We start from the raw sequence: 17,622 nt of genomic DNA on the forward strand, positions 1-17,622 counted from the left end.
TTCTTCAGTGTGCATCCTCATGTGTGTAAAGGACTTGAAATATAAGAAATGCAATATGCACTGGGCGGTGGTGGCACACGCCCTTAATCCCAGCAATCGGGAGCGGATTTCTGAGTTCGAGGCCAGCCTGGTCTACAAAGTGAGTTCCAGGACAGCCAGGGCTACACAGAGAAACCTTGTCTCAGAAAAAAAAAAAAAAAAAATGCAATATGCCCAGAAACAAAGAGAAAATAATGGGCACGAACTCAAAGCAGAATTTCCTAAGACCGAAGCAGCAGTAAGATCAACCCTCCTGACATGCCTTAGTTGGCTAAAATCCAGCTTCAGCAGGCAAGATGGAGTTCGAAATAGTCATAACTGTGATGTAGAAAGCACTGAGCATGCCTTGGATAAAGATGTATGACCATGGCCAAACTGAGGTGGGTCTAGGGACCAAGACTGCAGCAGTAATCGTCTGCTCAATGTTATTACATTTATATCTTTGCTTCCCCGACCTAAAAGTTGTTTATAATCAAAGTTTGTATTTTATCATGTACAGTTCATGAGCCCCCCTTTGCTGTTCCTATATTTTGCTCCTTGGCAGGACTGAACCATCAGCTAAACCGTCTTGCTTCTTATTACAGCACGTGCACAACCCACTCTTTATAATCTTGGTGTCTTTATAATCTTTATAACCCTTTATAATCTTGGTGTCTGGTTTTGAGGAGAAGTAAATTAAAGGGGATTATGGAATGCTAGTGTTGTGTTTCGAGAGGCGGGGCATTTGTGTGACTAGCAAATCAAGTCACTACCTCTCTAAGGTTCCTCTAATGAACTTCTATCCTGAATGAAATTTGAGAATGCTGAAATGAAACAAGGAGCTAGGGAGAAGGAGATGTAAAATGGAGAAATCCTTTCTTCTCTCCCACAGTGATGCCAGAATCTGTGGGAGGGGAAGCCTGACAGCTAAGAACAAGGAGAGCTTTTATACTGGCTTCAGTGGAGAGCCCTAAAGCCAGGCTTTTGAATGGCTAATCCATTTGGCCTTGAAACGTCTCACCACAGAACATTCTGTCCCCACAAAATAGATCATTTAGCCTGACATTCTAAAAACTCAATTTAGAATGATAACAAAAAGCAGTTTTAAATATTTATCCAACTTTTTACTAGGGACAAATTGTTTTGCACTATACTTAACTTAGTATATGTCTTTAATAAAATTGAAAAATACCAAGGCAAGAGAGTTAAAGGGAAGATAAGAGTTAACCCATTCAGATTTGCTTGCAATGAGGGAAAGTTTGAAATAATTAGTTTTACTTTAGGAAAAAAAGAAGTGGTTTGCATGGAGATGAGTGAAGGAAAGGATGAAGGGAAAGTGGGAAGATGAAATGCAAGGGAAAGAAATCAGCACTTAGCCAGAATTTGTGGTCCTAGAGAGATGGCTCAGTGGTTATGACTGTTGAGTTCAATTCTCAGCAACCACATGGTGGCTCACAACCATCTATGTGATCCTCTGCATATAATGACCTCTTCTAACATGCAGGTGTACATGCAGATAGAACCCTCATACATAAAATAAATCTTAAAAATATCCTTATGACACAACAGTGTTTAAATTCTGGTTATGCATTCTCTTGTTTGCTACTTAGTCTCTAGAATGCTTCATCCCCCCACCCCTTGCAACTGTGTTGCAGTGGACATTTATGTGTGTATTGATGACAAGGCTGAGACCCTAGCAAAGCTAAGAAAATGTCCTTCCAAAAATATTACCAGAGAAACAGGTGTAAATGAACTTTCAGAAACTCTTCTTGTATGAAATGGCTCTGGTTGGTTTTCAATCATAGCCGTACCGTTTAGGAACTGGGTTTTACTCTGGCTCTGGAAAGAGAAAGCTGTGTAAATCGGCCTTTCAGCAGCGATGAGTTTGACACTGCAGATAATAAACAAGCCCCGGAGTTAGGCCCTCATGCCTCTTTCCTGGGCTAACAGACTCCTGTTATTAGTGACAACACTGATCTTATTGTAGATAAAAATAGGAAGGCTTGACCACATTAAACTCTAAGGTGGGAATGGTTCAAGAGGAGTGAAAAATAGAAACGAAACAAAAACAAACAAACAAACAAAAAAAAAAATCCTTGCACCCTTCTGTTACATTGATGGTAGTAAATCCTTGCGAGGAGGATTTCTGAGCAATTACACTATTTAAGCACAGTTGGAACAAAGCACGATTTATTGTAAAGACTCTTTTCTAAATATCCTGTAAGGACTCCACTCCTTTCTTTACAATGTCTTTACTTAAATTTGTAATTGCTTTTGCTAAGAAGTCCCAGAGGCAATTCTTCCCAGTCCATGAGTTACTTTCAGCTCACAGTTTGTTATAGATAGTTTTAAAGCATTCTTCCATTCTCAACACAAACCCAGTCTGTGTACCTGGGAGTAAGTTTTGTATAGACCTAAAGTATCACTAAATAATATTAGTAAAGTTTATGTAAAGCAAAACAAAACTCGAAATTTGGTAAATTCTTTAACTTCTTCCTTTTGTTAGATTTTTGTGGTCTGGCTTATAAATGGGGTGAGTAGCAAAAACAAACAAACAAACCAAAAAAACAAAAAACAAAAAAAACCAAGACTAATGAAGAAGCAAAGGAAAATGAGATTAGAAACAGAGAGCAAATGAGTGACAAAGGGTAATGAGAGCGTGTTTGTAACTAACTAGAAATTGTTTTCTTTTCTTGATTGAATTAATAGTGATACTGTGAGTGACAAGAAAATATGCAAAAATTGTCAAAGGGCCACTGGTAGATGTTTTTTAAGGAACTATAGAAACTAACATTTGAAAGGTTTTTTTTTTTTCAAAAAAGAGAGAGAGAGAGAAAGAGAGAGAGAGAGAAGAAAGGAAGGAAGGAAGGAAGGAAGAAATAGAGCCCTACATAAAGAGCTATGTTTTTAATTCCTTGTAGTCTATGATCATTCATTCACATCTTGACTGGAGAAGCCTGACAAAAGTAAAGCTACCTTTCATAGTCGTCTAACATGTGAGGTATGAAACATGCATCTATCTGCTGCAAATGCCAAGTAATTCTTACTGCATAATCATGCAGACTTGATTCTACCAGACACAGTACAGATTCGTGCATAAGTAACAGGAAGGCTGTAGCATTGTGACCATATACTAATAATTATGCTAATTGATTAGTTAATGATAATTAATTAGTAATTAATTAGTAAGCTGGACAATGAGGGTTTAGGTGTTTTATTTTCTTCTCTTTTGAGTGTGTGTGTGTGTGTGTGTGTGTGTGTGTGGTGGGAGGTATGTGCATGTGTGAGTGTGGGTACCCACAGATTTCAGAAAAAACTTTTGGATTCCTTGAAGCTGGAGTCACAGATGGTTGTAAGTCACCCAGTATGGGGCCTGAGATCCAGACTTGGGTCCCCCATAAGAACACTGTGCAATCCTAAGGTCTGACCCATCTCTCTGGCCCCCATATCTGGCATATTAAATGGTCTCTTCAAACCCTAAATATTCATATGCTGAATATTAGAAATCACATTATTTTGGTCATTACTTAGTGTAATATAAAAAATCATTTTCCTATAGTTATTGTTCAATAACTATTTCCTATAGTGATATCGTAGGCATAAATAGTCCAGGCAAAAAACAAGAGGTCATGAACAAGTTTTAACACATGTTAAGATTCTCACAGAACAATAATGATTCTTTAGATTTTATTTGAGGAAGTAAAATAATGACCTTTCCAAATTTAAGATTAGGTTCGTTTCTTGCTGAGACATGAGCCTCTCGAGGTGACTACCTGCTTTAGGTCTTGGTACATCCTTCCTATGTTACATGGGCTTGACCTCTGAATGCAGAACTCAGTTATTCCGAACCGGCTCACAATCTTAAATCTTAGGCATATGTAACTAACTTGTACTGACGCTTAAAGAGTTAATTCCATTTTAACAGAATCAGCACATCAGACTCAAACTCATGAATATTTATGAAGAATGTCTATTTTTAGATTAAGCAGTTAGGTAAAGAGATATTTATATCATGCATATACACTTAGCCAGCTTGTTCACTATAATTTTCCTGTTAATATCAAAACAGAAGAAAGGGTCTTAGGACCCGTTATTGACACTTTATTGACTGTGTTAAAAAAAAAAAAAAAAACTCCTTTATAATCAGATTTTGTTATCTTTTCCCTTCTTTTTGTTATTCTTCTATAGTTTAATTATGTCATTGATGTTTGACAAAAATGATATGTTGGCAGGAAGCACACAAGCCTGGGACACTGTCTTGTTATGTTTATCTCAGGCTTTATTTTAAAGGCAAGTGAGACCACTTCAAACCAAACAGTTTAACACTTCCAAGAACCAGCTAAGAGAAGGCAGAGATGAGCAGCAGCAGTCCTGTGGCTGACATTCACACCATTGCCACGGACCTCCATGAGCAGAGGGGGAGCACAGAGGCCAACCGGCATAAGGAAAAGATGGAGTTACTGAACCAGTTTGACAAGGAAAGAAAAGAATGGGAGAGTCAGTGGAAGATCATGCAGAAGAAGATCGAAGAGGTAAGGCTTGATTTATTTTAAATGTAGTGTTAAGTGCAAGCTTGAAATTAGAAGCCTGCTGACATGCATATTATATCAGGAAGTACTTTTGTGTTTCTTCTTCCACCAAAGAAATAAATGTCTTATGAAATTTACTAGAACAAAACTGGCTCACCTCCACCCGGTGGTATGTTTGAGACTGCATTTATTTTATAATCTTGTATGGAAATGAAGACTTTGTAATGTTATTCTACAATGCATCAAATTCCTTATTCTCTGAATTCAGATGCATGGTACTGAAAGTAATGTGTATACTCTGTATAAATGTTCAGATACTAGAACCTCGGAAGAAAATGCAGGAAATAATTTGTGGGACATATAGTGTTAAGATTATCACTTGGCACTAGAAGAAAGAGTGTTCCTGAGATGATATCTGAGTAACGTATACCAAAGGATGTCAAATAACTCAGCAGCATCAAAACGTATGCCATATGCCAAATAGAAAAGTAGCAACGGCTACATTTATTTTATTAGATTTATACTGGCAGGGGTCCTCACATGCTAGCACACTACCTGGGAAATGGGTTATTAAAAAGACCTGCCATGGCTCTGACGTAGTCAGTGATTATATTCTCCTTAATAATCTCCCAGTTATCCCATACTTTGCTCTGAACTATTTCTTCCTTTGGTGGGTGTGCATTCAAGCTTCCTCCAACTGAAAGTTAACTATATTTATTTTGTTCTACTTTATTTAATACACAGTATTAAATTTTATGGTTTATTTAACAGATTGCTGGGCCCTTTTAAAAGCATATAAACAAAGTAAGTGCTTTGTATGTTTGTAACGCAAACATACTTTTTTCTGACTTGACTAACAACAAACAAATAGGTTGGGGATAAAATACAGAGTAAAAAAGTGGTCCACCAAAACAGAAAGCAAAGGAAAGGGACTATTACGTTCTTCCTCTAAAATAAATTGAGATATCTATGATTAGTGATTCCTTTGTGATGCTCTACAAATTGGAAAACAGTTTCTACTTGCTTCCTTCCCTCTCTTCTTACCCAGGGACTTCCTACCTGTAGTTAAGGCAACATTGTTGAGACTATTCATAGTGCTTGTAGAGAAAATCTCAATTCTAGAAGCGTGTCTTCCTCTGGTCATGTAAATAATGATCAACAGTATGTAATGCTAGGATAAAATGCTGGTAAAACAGAGGAAATAGTTTCACAGGTTAAAGAAAATAGACACTTGTTCTGGAAACTAAAAAACAAAACAAAACAAAAACGCAATCATATAATTTTGAAAGCATAATGGAGTATTTTGTTTAGTAAATATATTGTTTTACAAATATAGCATTTTATCTAAAATGAATTGGTTCTAGTTTTTAATTTTTTTTCAGGATATTGAGCCATATGCTAGAGAAGTGTGGATTCCCAAGTATGCACCTGTAATATCTCTTAGTGAAAGTATCCAACAGTGGGCATGGCGATTCGGTGCCTCTCTGCTGAGTCCATGTCCCCATTAATGTCAATGGCTATTGAAAATCCAGAATGTACATACTCAGACCATTTGAAACTTAGAATAAACTACATATGAACTAGGATTATGGATACATTGAATTGATATCATCTTGAGAGCTTTCTGTTCACTTTGCAATCTTTACTGTTTGTATCTTTTCTGCTTGTGTCCTTTGTTAGAATAGTCATTTAGCTATTGACAAGGGCTGAGTATCAGCCCCTATACCAAGTAGTTCTCCACTCATTACTGTATACTAGGGTTTTTTTTTCCCATTTCTGGACCAAATATCCATGAGAAGAAATAACAGCATAAAATTACATTATAAGGTAAATTACACCGTAGCTATAATTGAAGGCTGAGATGAGTACAGTCAAGGGTCTTTCTGGGACCTAATATAGTTATCAGATGCAGAATAAAAAGCCATGTGTCATAAATAGCACAATTTCCCCTGGATTTGAAGATATAGCCATCTCCTATTTATTCAGAAATCTCCCTCCCCTTTCGGTTTTTCAAGACAGGGTTTCTTTGTGTAACAGCTATAGCTATCCTGTGTCTGGCTTTGAAGACCAGGCTGGCCTTGAACTCACAGAGATCTGTCTGGTTCCCATGTGCTGGAATTGGTGAGCAACACCATATCCAGCCTATCAGGAATTTGTAGAAGAGAACAACACCACCAATAATATCCTTAAATGTATCATGGCACTTTGGGGCGATGTTCTTTATATCACTCATGTTGAATAGCAGTTCAGTAAAGATAATTTATAGGCATAATTTTGTAAGCATCTAAACAATCAATTTACTATTGTAGTTTGGTGGGTTTCTTAGATTAGTCAATGAGATGAGTGATTAAAACTTTTATCAACTAAAAGCACCATGTATTCTTAATGTATTAATTATGTATGGTGCTTCTGTGAACTAAAGTATGTGTAAATACTGAGTAAGTATATTATTATTACAGGCATTTATTGTGTTTGTGAAATATAGAGACATTTGCTTTCAAGTTGTTTGACTGTCTGTTTTGAAAGATGATGAGCATGTCCAAGGTGGAAGCTTTAGGTGAATGTGTGTTCCTTCTTCACGTTATGGGTGAGCTTACAGAGTCACCTCTGATTTGCATAAGTCCTCCTTAAGAAATAGTTTGGGATTGTCTTTAACAGAGGCAGTAAATGTATCAAGCTTTGGAGCTCCGTTTTATCATGTATAACACTGATGAATTTGTTTTAATCAGAATAAAGAACTTTTAAAAATGAATCTGTATCATTGTAGCAATCAAGATATCACTGTAATACCTATACCTTGATAATTCAGTTGACCCACTGAGGGGATGACTAGTAAGGGCTTAGTTAGAGGAGAGAATATGTTGCTTTACTGTATGATATGGACAGCTATTTAAACAGCTAATGTTGCTATATAATAGTGTATCATTAAAACATATGATTTTATTAATGTTAAGCTCTTGTTATATCCAAAAAGCACTTAGAGAGAACAGTCAGTAATTGATCCAGCACAGTGTAATTTTGTGAAAGTACTTTTACATTCTGTGTAGATCCAGACTCACTTTATGTGACAATGAGTTGATTTCTCATCAGAAAAATAGAATGTAATGTCCATGCATTGCCTTACTAAAATTAGTCTTTATGGTTTATGGTTTCCCCAAAACTTTTCTGGCTAATTCCTATTTTAGAGACACTGCCTGTATACACAAGCATTAACACCAATGGTAGTACACTGTAATATTGCAAAGAGAACTCAAATGATTTGCTTAGTATTAGGAATATTGATCAAAGCTGGGAATACTGGCACACAGCTTTATTTCCAGGTTGCACAGGCAGGTAGATCTTTAAGAGTTTGAAAGCCACTCTGGACTTCAGAATTTGTTCTATGCTACCCAGGGCTACAAAGTGAGAATGCCTTTAAAAGAATTCATTGCTCAAGTAAATTAGGGAAAATAAGTTTTTAATTTTTAATTTTTACAGCTTTGCCAGGAAGTAAAGCTTCAGAGGAAGATGAACATGAATGAATATTCTAAGGTCATTGATCTTTGCCGTGATCAAGATAAAATGGAATTTCCCCCAAATCACCTCAACTCAGGACAATGCGAATTAAGAGTGCTGAATTACCGAGATGATCCAGAAAAGGAAAAGAAAATAGAAAGGAATTTCCTTGGGGAAGAAAGTCAAGGGTCTCCAGAACAAAACATACACACAGAAACCAAAGTGGAGTTTTGGAATCCTTTGGCCACAGACAGGAAGGCATGTGAGACCTGGGCTGGTGAGAACACTTCTAAGGAGAGAAAAGATTTTTCTGTCGCCCTTAACACAGTAAGTAAGATTGGGTCAGCCGGGAGCTATTTCTAAAGAAGCATTTACACTTCAGAACGCTAACAAAAGCTCTCTTTTATGTGCTATGGTATGAAGGCTCTTGAAGAACTTGCAAAAGTTAGTGAAGAATTGTGCACCTTTCAAGAGGAAATCCAAAAGCGTTCTAACCACAGAAGGTAGGCTGGCTAACACGTATGATCTCTGTAGACCAGAGAATAGAAAAGAATTCTGTTTTTATTTTATGAATTTATACTGACTCATCATGTATATCTTAGCTCATGATCCTTAAAAGTCACCTTCCAGTACTTTTCATAACTTAAGTATTAGGAATATTGTATTGAGCCGGATGTGGTGGCGCATGCCTTTAATCCCAGCACTCGGGAGGCAGAGGCAGGCAGATTTCTGAGTTCAAGGCCAGCAAAAAAAAAAAAAAAAAAAAAGGAATAGTATATTGTATTCTTTCAGTGTTTAGGCAAAGTAGACAGTCTGTACAAAATGACTATGCATTTTCTACTGAAGCTCCTTCTCCATCAGAGTTTTGGACCAGAGGGAGAATATACAAATAGGCAAAGCCAGTTAAATTGGCTTAAACTGTGACAGCTTTAACAATGTGGTGTTTGAACAATGTGAGATGTTCTATTTAAACACTTTAAAGCTGGATCATTTATTTCTCAACAGTGATGTGGATATGACAAAAGCAAATGTACATTTCAAAATAACACATTATATGTCTACATGGCACAATCTCTTGTATTAGGTCAGAATCACTAAGTAAGCTTAAGGCTAAATTCTAGCTAAGTTAAAAAAACAATAATTTGGAATTATGTGCATACTAAACATGTATTATTCTTTATCAATAATTAGCTCATTGAGAAATCTGATATTCTCTTAGAGTGAGGTTCCTTATTATTATTTAGCTGTCTGGAAATCTCGAATTTCTGTGCTGACTTGCAGTAGAGTTTGTTAGCCACTGTGCACTGCCCCCTCTCTGCCCATTGAGCTTTCCTGTTGTCATTTGTTGGCATGTGCTTATTGTACATCATTATAAGTTGTCGTAGAAGCTTTTTATAAGTTGTACAGTATGACTTATTTTACTTCTGTGATTTTCTTATTTGTTAGTCCACATGTCCACATTGTTGCTCTATTTGTGTTTTATGCAGAGACTTGATATCTTTCATTTACAAATCAAATTAGTTCAAAGTTCTCATGGTGAAAACAGAACATGAAGTTGGATGAGTAGGGAGGTAGGGAAGATCTGGGAGGGGAGTTGAGGGAAGATCAAAGAATATGAGCAAATTATGTTGTTTGAAATTCTCCAAAAAAAAAAAAGCCAAAAACATTGAAATGTAAAGTGTTCACTTTCATTCCTATGGCCTCCAGAAAGCATTTCAGAGCCTCAATGTGTGGTTTAAAGAGATTGTTCTAAGATTTGCCACAGTCTAGTATTTCTGTGTCATTCATTATCACTTTCTTTGCTCAGTAGGCATACTTTATCAGAGCTCATTTCTTTGATTACTAAAAGATAATCTTATTTTACTTTAAAGTTCAAATGACACATTGCATTTGGAGTTACCTAGAACTCATGATAATGTTATTTATATCCCAAGGAGAAAACTGAGGTCTAAAGAGGAATTATGAGTAGGGAATAGAAGTTGCATAGGGAAAGAGGAAGAAAAGCTATAGCAGAAAAAAGCCTAGAAATGGGAATGTCAAAAGCAGAAACTCAAGGACTACATTGTCTAGTTTGAGTCTAGCATAAGTTTCAGATTATAGGGGAAATGAGGGATGATAAAATTTGGTGAATAAAATTTGGTTTAGATCCATGAATGTAACACTGACAACTTTATCCTACAATAAAGAGGACTTTCTGTAAGTGGATTTAGAATATGTGTGTGTGTGTGTATATGTGTGTGTGTGTGTGTTACATAATCACATCACTTATATACCGTATTATTTATATATAGCATCACTTACATATCACATAGCATTACTTATATATCACATATCACAAAGCTCATTTTGAAAAGAAAATTGTCACTAATCCACCTTGACTTATGTTTAGGATGAAATCAGATCCTGTTCTCCAGGAAATGCCAAAGGCAATCCCTGTGCCTCCTGAGGACCACTTGATCAGCAATGGCCAGGGCATTCTTCCAACCAATTTGGAGAAAGAAATGCAGAAAAAGAATCTGAGCTGTGCCTATGGACTCCAAAGCAATTCTATAAACAACTGTGGAACTGGTACAACTGGTTTACAAAGAAGCGAAACTCCACCAACTCCCCCTCCAAGAAGTACCTCTCGAAATCTCCCCAGCTCATATTCTGAACAAGCCCAAGAAAGACTGAAGGAAAGTTTATACCACAGGTGGGTGGCCCGTGAGATTCAAGACAAAACAGATAGCAATCCTTATTTCCTCTTGAGGCAGTCTCCGTTGTTTCCACAAGAAGGCAAGAGTTTGAAAGATAGTACCATGTTTTCCTCTTGGACACCAGAAGTCAAAATAGATAGAAATCTTCCAGGTAACAAAGACACTGGACTTAATTTGTGGTCATGTGACACCATATTAGGTACAAAAGAGAGCCCTTCCAGGCCATCTCAAAAAACCTGTTTTACCTCCAGTGGAGCAAAATTTGAAAAGGTGTTTCCAGATGACCCTACGAAATTGCATCTTGATCTTCATGTGAAAAATGACTTTCTTCCTTCAGTGACACAGAGGGACCCAGTTAGAATTTACAACTGCAATTTTGAACCAACTCCAAGAAATGAAATGCTGGCTGCAAAGATTGATGAGTTTAACAGAACTGTTTTTAGAACAGACAGAAGTTGTCAAGCAATACAGCAAAGTGAAATCTATACAAAATCGCCTGACAATCTCAATACCCGTGATATCTCCACTGCTCAGAAAGCTTACCTATCAGAAGGTGACAATGGGACCAGTGTTCTGAAAGCTAGTGACAATGTGTCTGTGCCCATGGAAAATGTGTTCAGTGATCCCGCAAAAATATACTCGGCAGGCCTGGTCAATCAAACGCAGACACGTGAGAGCCCCAGCAGCTATCAGCTTATGCTCCATGAGCATGATTGGAGATCAAGCAATTTTTCTAGCCGGCCAAGATCAGCGGATCCCAGATCAAATTACGGTGTTGTGGAAAAGCTACTGAAAACCTATGAGACAGAGACAAGGTCTGCACTGCAAAACTCAAAATGCTTCAGGAATAACTGGACCAAATGTGGTTCTGATGTAAGTGGTTGCAATCACATTGAGTCAATGTTTAGAATGTGTCAAATGGAACATTTGCTGTATTAGGGAAATCAGCAAGTGGGTCAAGGAGTAGATTCAAATAAGATTTCAGAGTTGAGAGAGTAAGGACTACATCCATCTATAGCAATAGCTCTGGAATCAGCTCAGTTGCTTGATCATGTAAGTAGGTTGCAGGCCTTCCTAACATCTGGGCCCTCTGTGAGGAAATAACTTAATATGAGTTAAGGATATGGTTTTTAGAACTTGATCTAGTATACCATTTCTTTAAGATAATTAGGGACACCTGTGGTGACCTGTGTTTTTAATTTCAACACTCAGTAGGCAGAAGCAGTTGGTCCTCTGTAAGACTGGAGTGTTTTCCCAAATGTTTCCAGGCTATGTGGGACTATGCAGTGAGACCAAGCCTCAACAATAACAGATAGATAGATAGATAGATAGATAGATAGATAGATAGATAGATAGATAGATAGATAGATAGATAGATAGATAGATAGATAGATAGAAGAGATAGGTTTAATATAAGACACTTTCAAGAACCTGGGGAAGGTTACTTGTTTTCTTTAAAAAAAAAAACAGAATACAAAAAAAAAAAGCAGAATACATATTTGTTGATTTACAGAGTTTTACTCTAAAGGTTTATCAGTTATGCCTGGTTCATACTTTCCTACCTTATGACCCATGTCCTCATAGGGTTAGCCATATGAATGTGTGGGTAAAACAATATTTTTAAACAATGTCTAGTAGAATGTTTGTGCTACTAAGACTGTCTACAAAATACAGCTAGCCATAGATAGTATTTACATGGAAAATAATAGAAACAGGTACTTAAATAAGCCTTTATCCTTCTGTTTTTATCCACTTAAAAGTGATAGTATTCATGAATTGTGAGGGAAAGGTCAAGCAACCTGTTATTTACTATGAAGACTCATACAAAATGTCCTTTAATATATGTAACTTAACATGACTTCTAAGATGTATGGTGTGCTATTATCATTAGCAAGCATTTCAAATAATTCCCTGGCTATTGCATTTCTCTTCATTATAGTTGAAACTATAAATCTGTAGGAGCTGTGACTGGAGACAAACACAAACCTACAAATTTCTCCTGAGCTAAGAATAAATGCTGAGTGTTTCTTTCTTTTCACTGATTAGAGATTTGTGAGGCATTATTTTCTGTTGACCCTTAGGAACAGATTGTATTGCTTTGTTTCATTAAAAAACAAAACAAAACAAAAACAAACAAACAAACAAACAAAAACAGTGAACTAAACTTAAGTCTCCAAAGGGGCAATAAAAACTTGAGGTTATTGTTTGCCTGTCAGTGAGAGAATAGCATCTGAGTCTGTCCTTGCTGCCTATCTCAGATGGAAGAATAGTAGCTTTATTACAAAGACCAGTTAGAGGAACTGGGAGATGGCTGAAGAGATAAGAGCACTTGCTGTTCTTCCAGAAGACCTGAGTTCAAGTCCCAATTGCCACATGGTATCTCACATGTGTCTGTAACTCTAGTTCCAGGAATCCACTGGAACAAGAAATCTACCTTCCATGTAGAACACTCACATACATGGTGCACATACATACAGGCAAACCATGTATATATAGAAAATAAAAATAAATAAATCTTAAAAATTTCTTGAAAGAAAGCCCGTTGGAACAATAAGAATAAAATCTCAGGAACACTTTTGTTATTGTTACAATGATGATGATGATAATGATGAAGAAAAGACTATTTCCTGGATAAAGGTGGTATGTATTAAGAGATTACAAAGTTTTATTTATGTTGTAGAAGTCCATAGCAGTGAAAGCCTCTAATGGAAAAGGATTTTCCCGACCTGCTAGACCAGCAAATCGTCGGCTCCCATCCAGATGGGCATCCAGATCACCATCTGCACCCCTAGCCTTGCGGAGGACTGCCCACAGATATAAAGTCTCTCTGCAAACAGAAGCCTAGATGCTCGATATCTCTAGCCTGGATTTCTGGATTACAAAAGCTCTCATACCTTTTGCCAAACTGAATATTGAGAATGTTTACAAACAGTCCTGTTCTCTTCTGTATTTTCTAAGACCACTGGAACAAGTGATCTAAATCCCAACTTTCTATCATCAGTCTTCAGTGTTTTTAATCTATGGGATAATTATATCCTTCTATTTTAATTTCTTGCATTAGATTTTTTTTATCGGCATCCTCATTGACTTTCCAATATGATTTAAGTTGACACAGTGTACTATATTGTATATTCTAACTTTCCTTGCAAATGCAGAAAACAAGGTCCTGTGCATGGCAATGTGTTTGTGGGTGCATGTGTTGTCATAGGAAGTATTCTGATATGTATTTAGGTAAAAATGTATGTGCTAGTATTGACTTTGAAATTATAACATGTAGACCTATATATTCTTTGTGCTTATTTTAAAGTTTTGAAAATATACAATCCTATTTATATTTTGCATACCTTTTAATAGGTATTCACCTAAGACATTTGATGTTCATGTATCATTTAATGACTTCTTTGGCTACCAACTATATTGAAAAGTAAGAATTATACACAAACCTAACATTAACAATTTTCCTGAAATCAATTTTTTTCTTCCTTTTTTTTTTTTTTTTTTGGTTTTAGAGACAGGTTTTCTCTGTGTAGTCCTGGCTGTCCTGGAACTCACTCTGTAGACCAGACTGGTCTCGAACTCAGAAATCTGCCTGCCTCTACCTCCCAAGTGCTGGGATTAAAGGCGTGTGCCAACACGCCTGGCTTTTTTTGACCTGAAATCAATCTTAAATAGCATTTTAACCCATATGAAAATAGCTGATACTGTTGATTTTTTTGTAAAATGAAAATGTCACAGGTTTAATATATCAGCCTTCTAGAGCAATCATAAGAAGCTCACACACACTTTTATATATCATCTTGTAGTCTCACGTGGCTTTAACTGTATACTTGTTTCTCGGAGCCAGTATCATTAGACTGCCTTAATAATGACAGGACAAAGTAATGAATTTATTTTGTCATTCGTAGTAACAAACATCCTTTAAACAAGATAAAGAAAGGCATCAAATCATGCTGAATTTTTCTTTTTTGTTAAAATTGTCCCGAGTTTTCATTTGTCTGCTTTATCTCAAATTCCTCTGTAGAGGTAAGTTGCTTGGTTTGTTTGTTTGTTTTCTTTCTTTATTCTAATCATGTCCCCAAAGTTAGTAGATAAAAAACTAATTTGCTTTTTTATGTAAAACAAAAATGAACAGAAACAATTTTTTGTTGACAGCTCAGTTATATTGTAATTCTCATACTGTGTAAAAAGGTCTTAAACTAAATTGGGCATTGATAATAACATAAGAAACAGATGTACATCCAGGGTATAATCTGCTTTCACATGATGCATGAAATCTATAATGAAATCTGTACTGAGAAGTGGCCTAGAAGAAGTAGAAGAGTTAAGGTACTTAGAATTCTTCATGGATGGTCTTAGAAACAACTTTGCTGTACATTACTCCCATATAAGAGCAATTATTTTGAATGGTTTGTTAAATATTAATCCTACTTCACCCAAAAATGTTGAGAAATTCTCTTTGCCAAACAAAATCAGTGGGCTTTCTGCTTTTAATATACTAGCCACTCAAAGGATTCCACCTTATTATACCATTCCCTGGAGTAAAGAAAATAATTTTTAAATCACAGATTGCCTTAAAAGGTTCAAGACTGTAGCACAGTGATGGCAAGATTCACGGTTTACAGTAAGAAGACTTCTAGGGCTTAAGTGGTATTAGGTGTCTAGAATGCGAGTTTGGCACAAACCACAAAGGTTATAGATCCACTTTTCTCAATCTTTCATACTTTAGGGATTTTCCCCCCACAGGAAAGTAGCCTAGATACCAGATATGAGTTAGAGTATACTTTTCCACTAGAACAGATAAAAACACTGGAGAAGTGATTCCTTGGGGCATGAAATAATAACCTAAAGCTATTGCTGTGGTCACATCTGTTCCTCGGTGTCCCTGAATCCCAAGCAGTCTGGGAATGATAGGTAGCCCCTGTCTTTAAGTTCACATCTGAACGTTGAGGCCTCCTTTAAAAATGGGAAATCCTGATCTCATCCCAAGAATGATAAAGAAAGATTTCCAGCAGAGGAGACCTGAGATTCTTCGAGTCTTTAATAAAACAAAACAATGTAATATATTTGATGACCACACTGACTTGGAAGCAGAGGTGCTGAGTAGAACCTGAGCGGGTTAGGACTTGGGTAGTGTCTTTGATCACTTAATCCTTTACTTTATTATCAACAAACAGTTGCCTTGCCAGGGGTTCAGCCGCTTAAGCTGCCTTTTCTGTTATCATCTGAATAGACTAATGGGGCTACTTTAATAACATATTAATGTGAATCATAGAATATAAGAATTGGGAAAAACTAGCTTTTAGTCTGGATCCTTAACTAGAAAACTAAAGAAACTAAAACAAATTGATTAGTCTATATTCTCTCTTAAATTAGTTTATAAATTTTATGGGAAAGCTTACCACGAAAGTGACAGTTGTCACTGAAAATATTTTTTTGAATTGTGATTTTTAACTGGTTCTTTTTCTATGCTGGGTAGCCATTTTCTTCACTGAAACCGTCATTATGCCATCATCCTTGAGTTTAAGGTCTTTTAATCATTTACAGAAACATTTCATTAGGAATATCTATTTAGAAGACATTTTCCCTAGCAGATTTTGAAAAAATAAAATAAAATAAAGATCTCTTTTTTTCACAGGGGATTATTGAAACTTTTAGCTGATCTCAGAACCAGAGTGCTCAAATCTCTCTCTCTCTCTCTCTCTCTCTCTCTCTCTCTCTCTCGCTCGCTCGCTCGCTCGCTCTCGCTCTCTCTGTCTCCACCTTTCACCCTCCCTCCCTTCCTCCAGCCATCCTCCTTTTTGCTCCCTGTTTGCACTTTTATGTATATTATCAATATTTGCCTTAGAACCAAAACACAAATATAAAAATATAAGTGATAATTTGTATTATTCAGAACTTCAAACATAACCGTGTCTTTCACTTGTCCTTATAGGAAATGAATAGAAGACTCATTATGCTGACCTTTCCCCAAAACATGATTTATGTCTATGTAAATGACTTAACAAAGCCACCACAAAGTCTTAAAACAAAACAAAGCATTGAATTCCCAAAAGAGTATTAAGTTCCATTAAAATAAATCTTTAAACTTACATTTTTCAGATGAAAAATAATTATTTGAAATTGAAGTCTTCAGCCATTGGAAGCTATTAAATAAAATAAGTTTGGAAACACTTACTGTTGTAGACACAATAATGTCTCTGTTTTCTCCCTTGTGATACTGACATGCCAGTTGGGCCGTTAGTCCCAACTTAAATGCCTCTATTGTTCAATTCAGCTGCCCCCAAAATAACCAGAGACTTTACGACAAACCAGTTGAAAGCCACATACATCCCCCATATAGCTTTGTGTGCACATCCACTGTTTCCATCTAAATGGTACTAAGTCTATGAAATTAGAACATACATGATAAGATTAAGTTAGTGTTAGGTAGATAACAATTGTTTGGTGTAGTATTTTGATGTTTTAAATTTTATATGTTTTTCTGAAGTAGAATTCATAACTTATACACTTCACGGAGAAATCGTGCTTTTTAAAAAAAAAGGGGGGGGCATCATGAGGCAAACAATATAAATAAATTGGAAAGTCATTCTTTGGAGAACTTCAGAGGGATGCCTACTCCCCAATCAGTTTACTTGCCATATAATTTATTTTTATATTAGAAAAATGGATATTAGTAAACAAAATCAAGACAATTAAAATAGAGCCCATTTTGGGTAATCTTACAAATAATAGACTACACTGGAGGAAGCTGTCAAGTTGGCGAAGAGCCCAGGTTTGGAAGTGTCTTGAAAAATCACTATCTTACAGGAAGAGAGCAACGGGATGGATACATACTGAAAGGGTATTTGTTAGGTTATCTGACATGATGCATTCTGGGTAGTTCT

At 36.3% G+C, this 17,622-nt stretch overlaps 1 protein-coding gene across 1 annotated transcript; it reads left to right on the forward strand.

Annotated features, from left to right (window-relative positions):
- Positions 1-4,312: 4,312 nt before the first annotated feature.
- Positions 4,313-16,875, forward strand: Kiaa0408 (KIAA0408 ortholog). The gene is made up of 5 exons (XM_021175058.3): positions 4,313-4,550; positions 8,025-8,369; positions 8,466-8,545; positions 10,432-11,611; positions 13,419-16,875. The coding sequence occupies exons 1-5, from the start codon at positions 4,374-4,376 to the stop codon at positions 13,581-13,583; spliced, it is 1,947 nt and encodes a 648-aa protein (XP_021030717.1). The 5' UTR covers positions 4,313-4,373; the 3' UTR covers positions 13,584-16,875.
- Positions 16,876-17,622: the final 747 nt, after the last annotated feature.

The sequence above is a fragment of the Mus caroli genome, unplaced genomic scaffold, assembly GCF_978045245.1.
Source record: "Mus caroli unplaced genomic scaffold, Mus_caroli_1 scaffold_9, whole genome shotgun sequence".
NCBI classification, from domain to species: domain Eukaryota; kingdom Metazoa; phylum Chordata; class Mammalia; order Rodentia; family Muridae; genus Mus; species Mus caroli.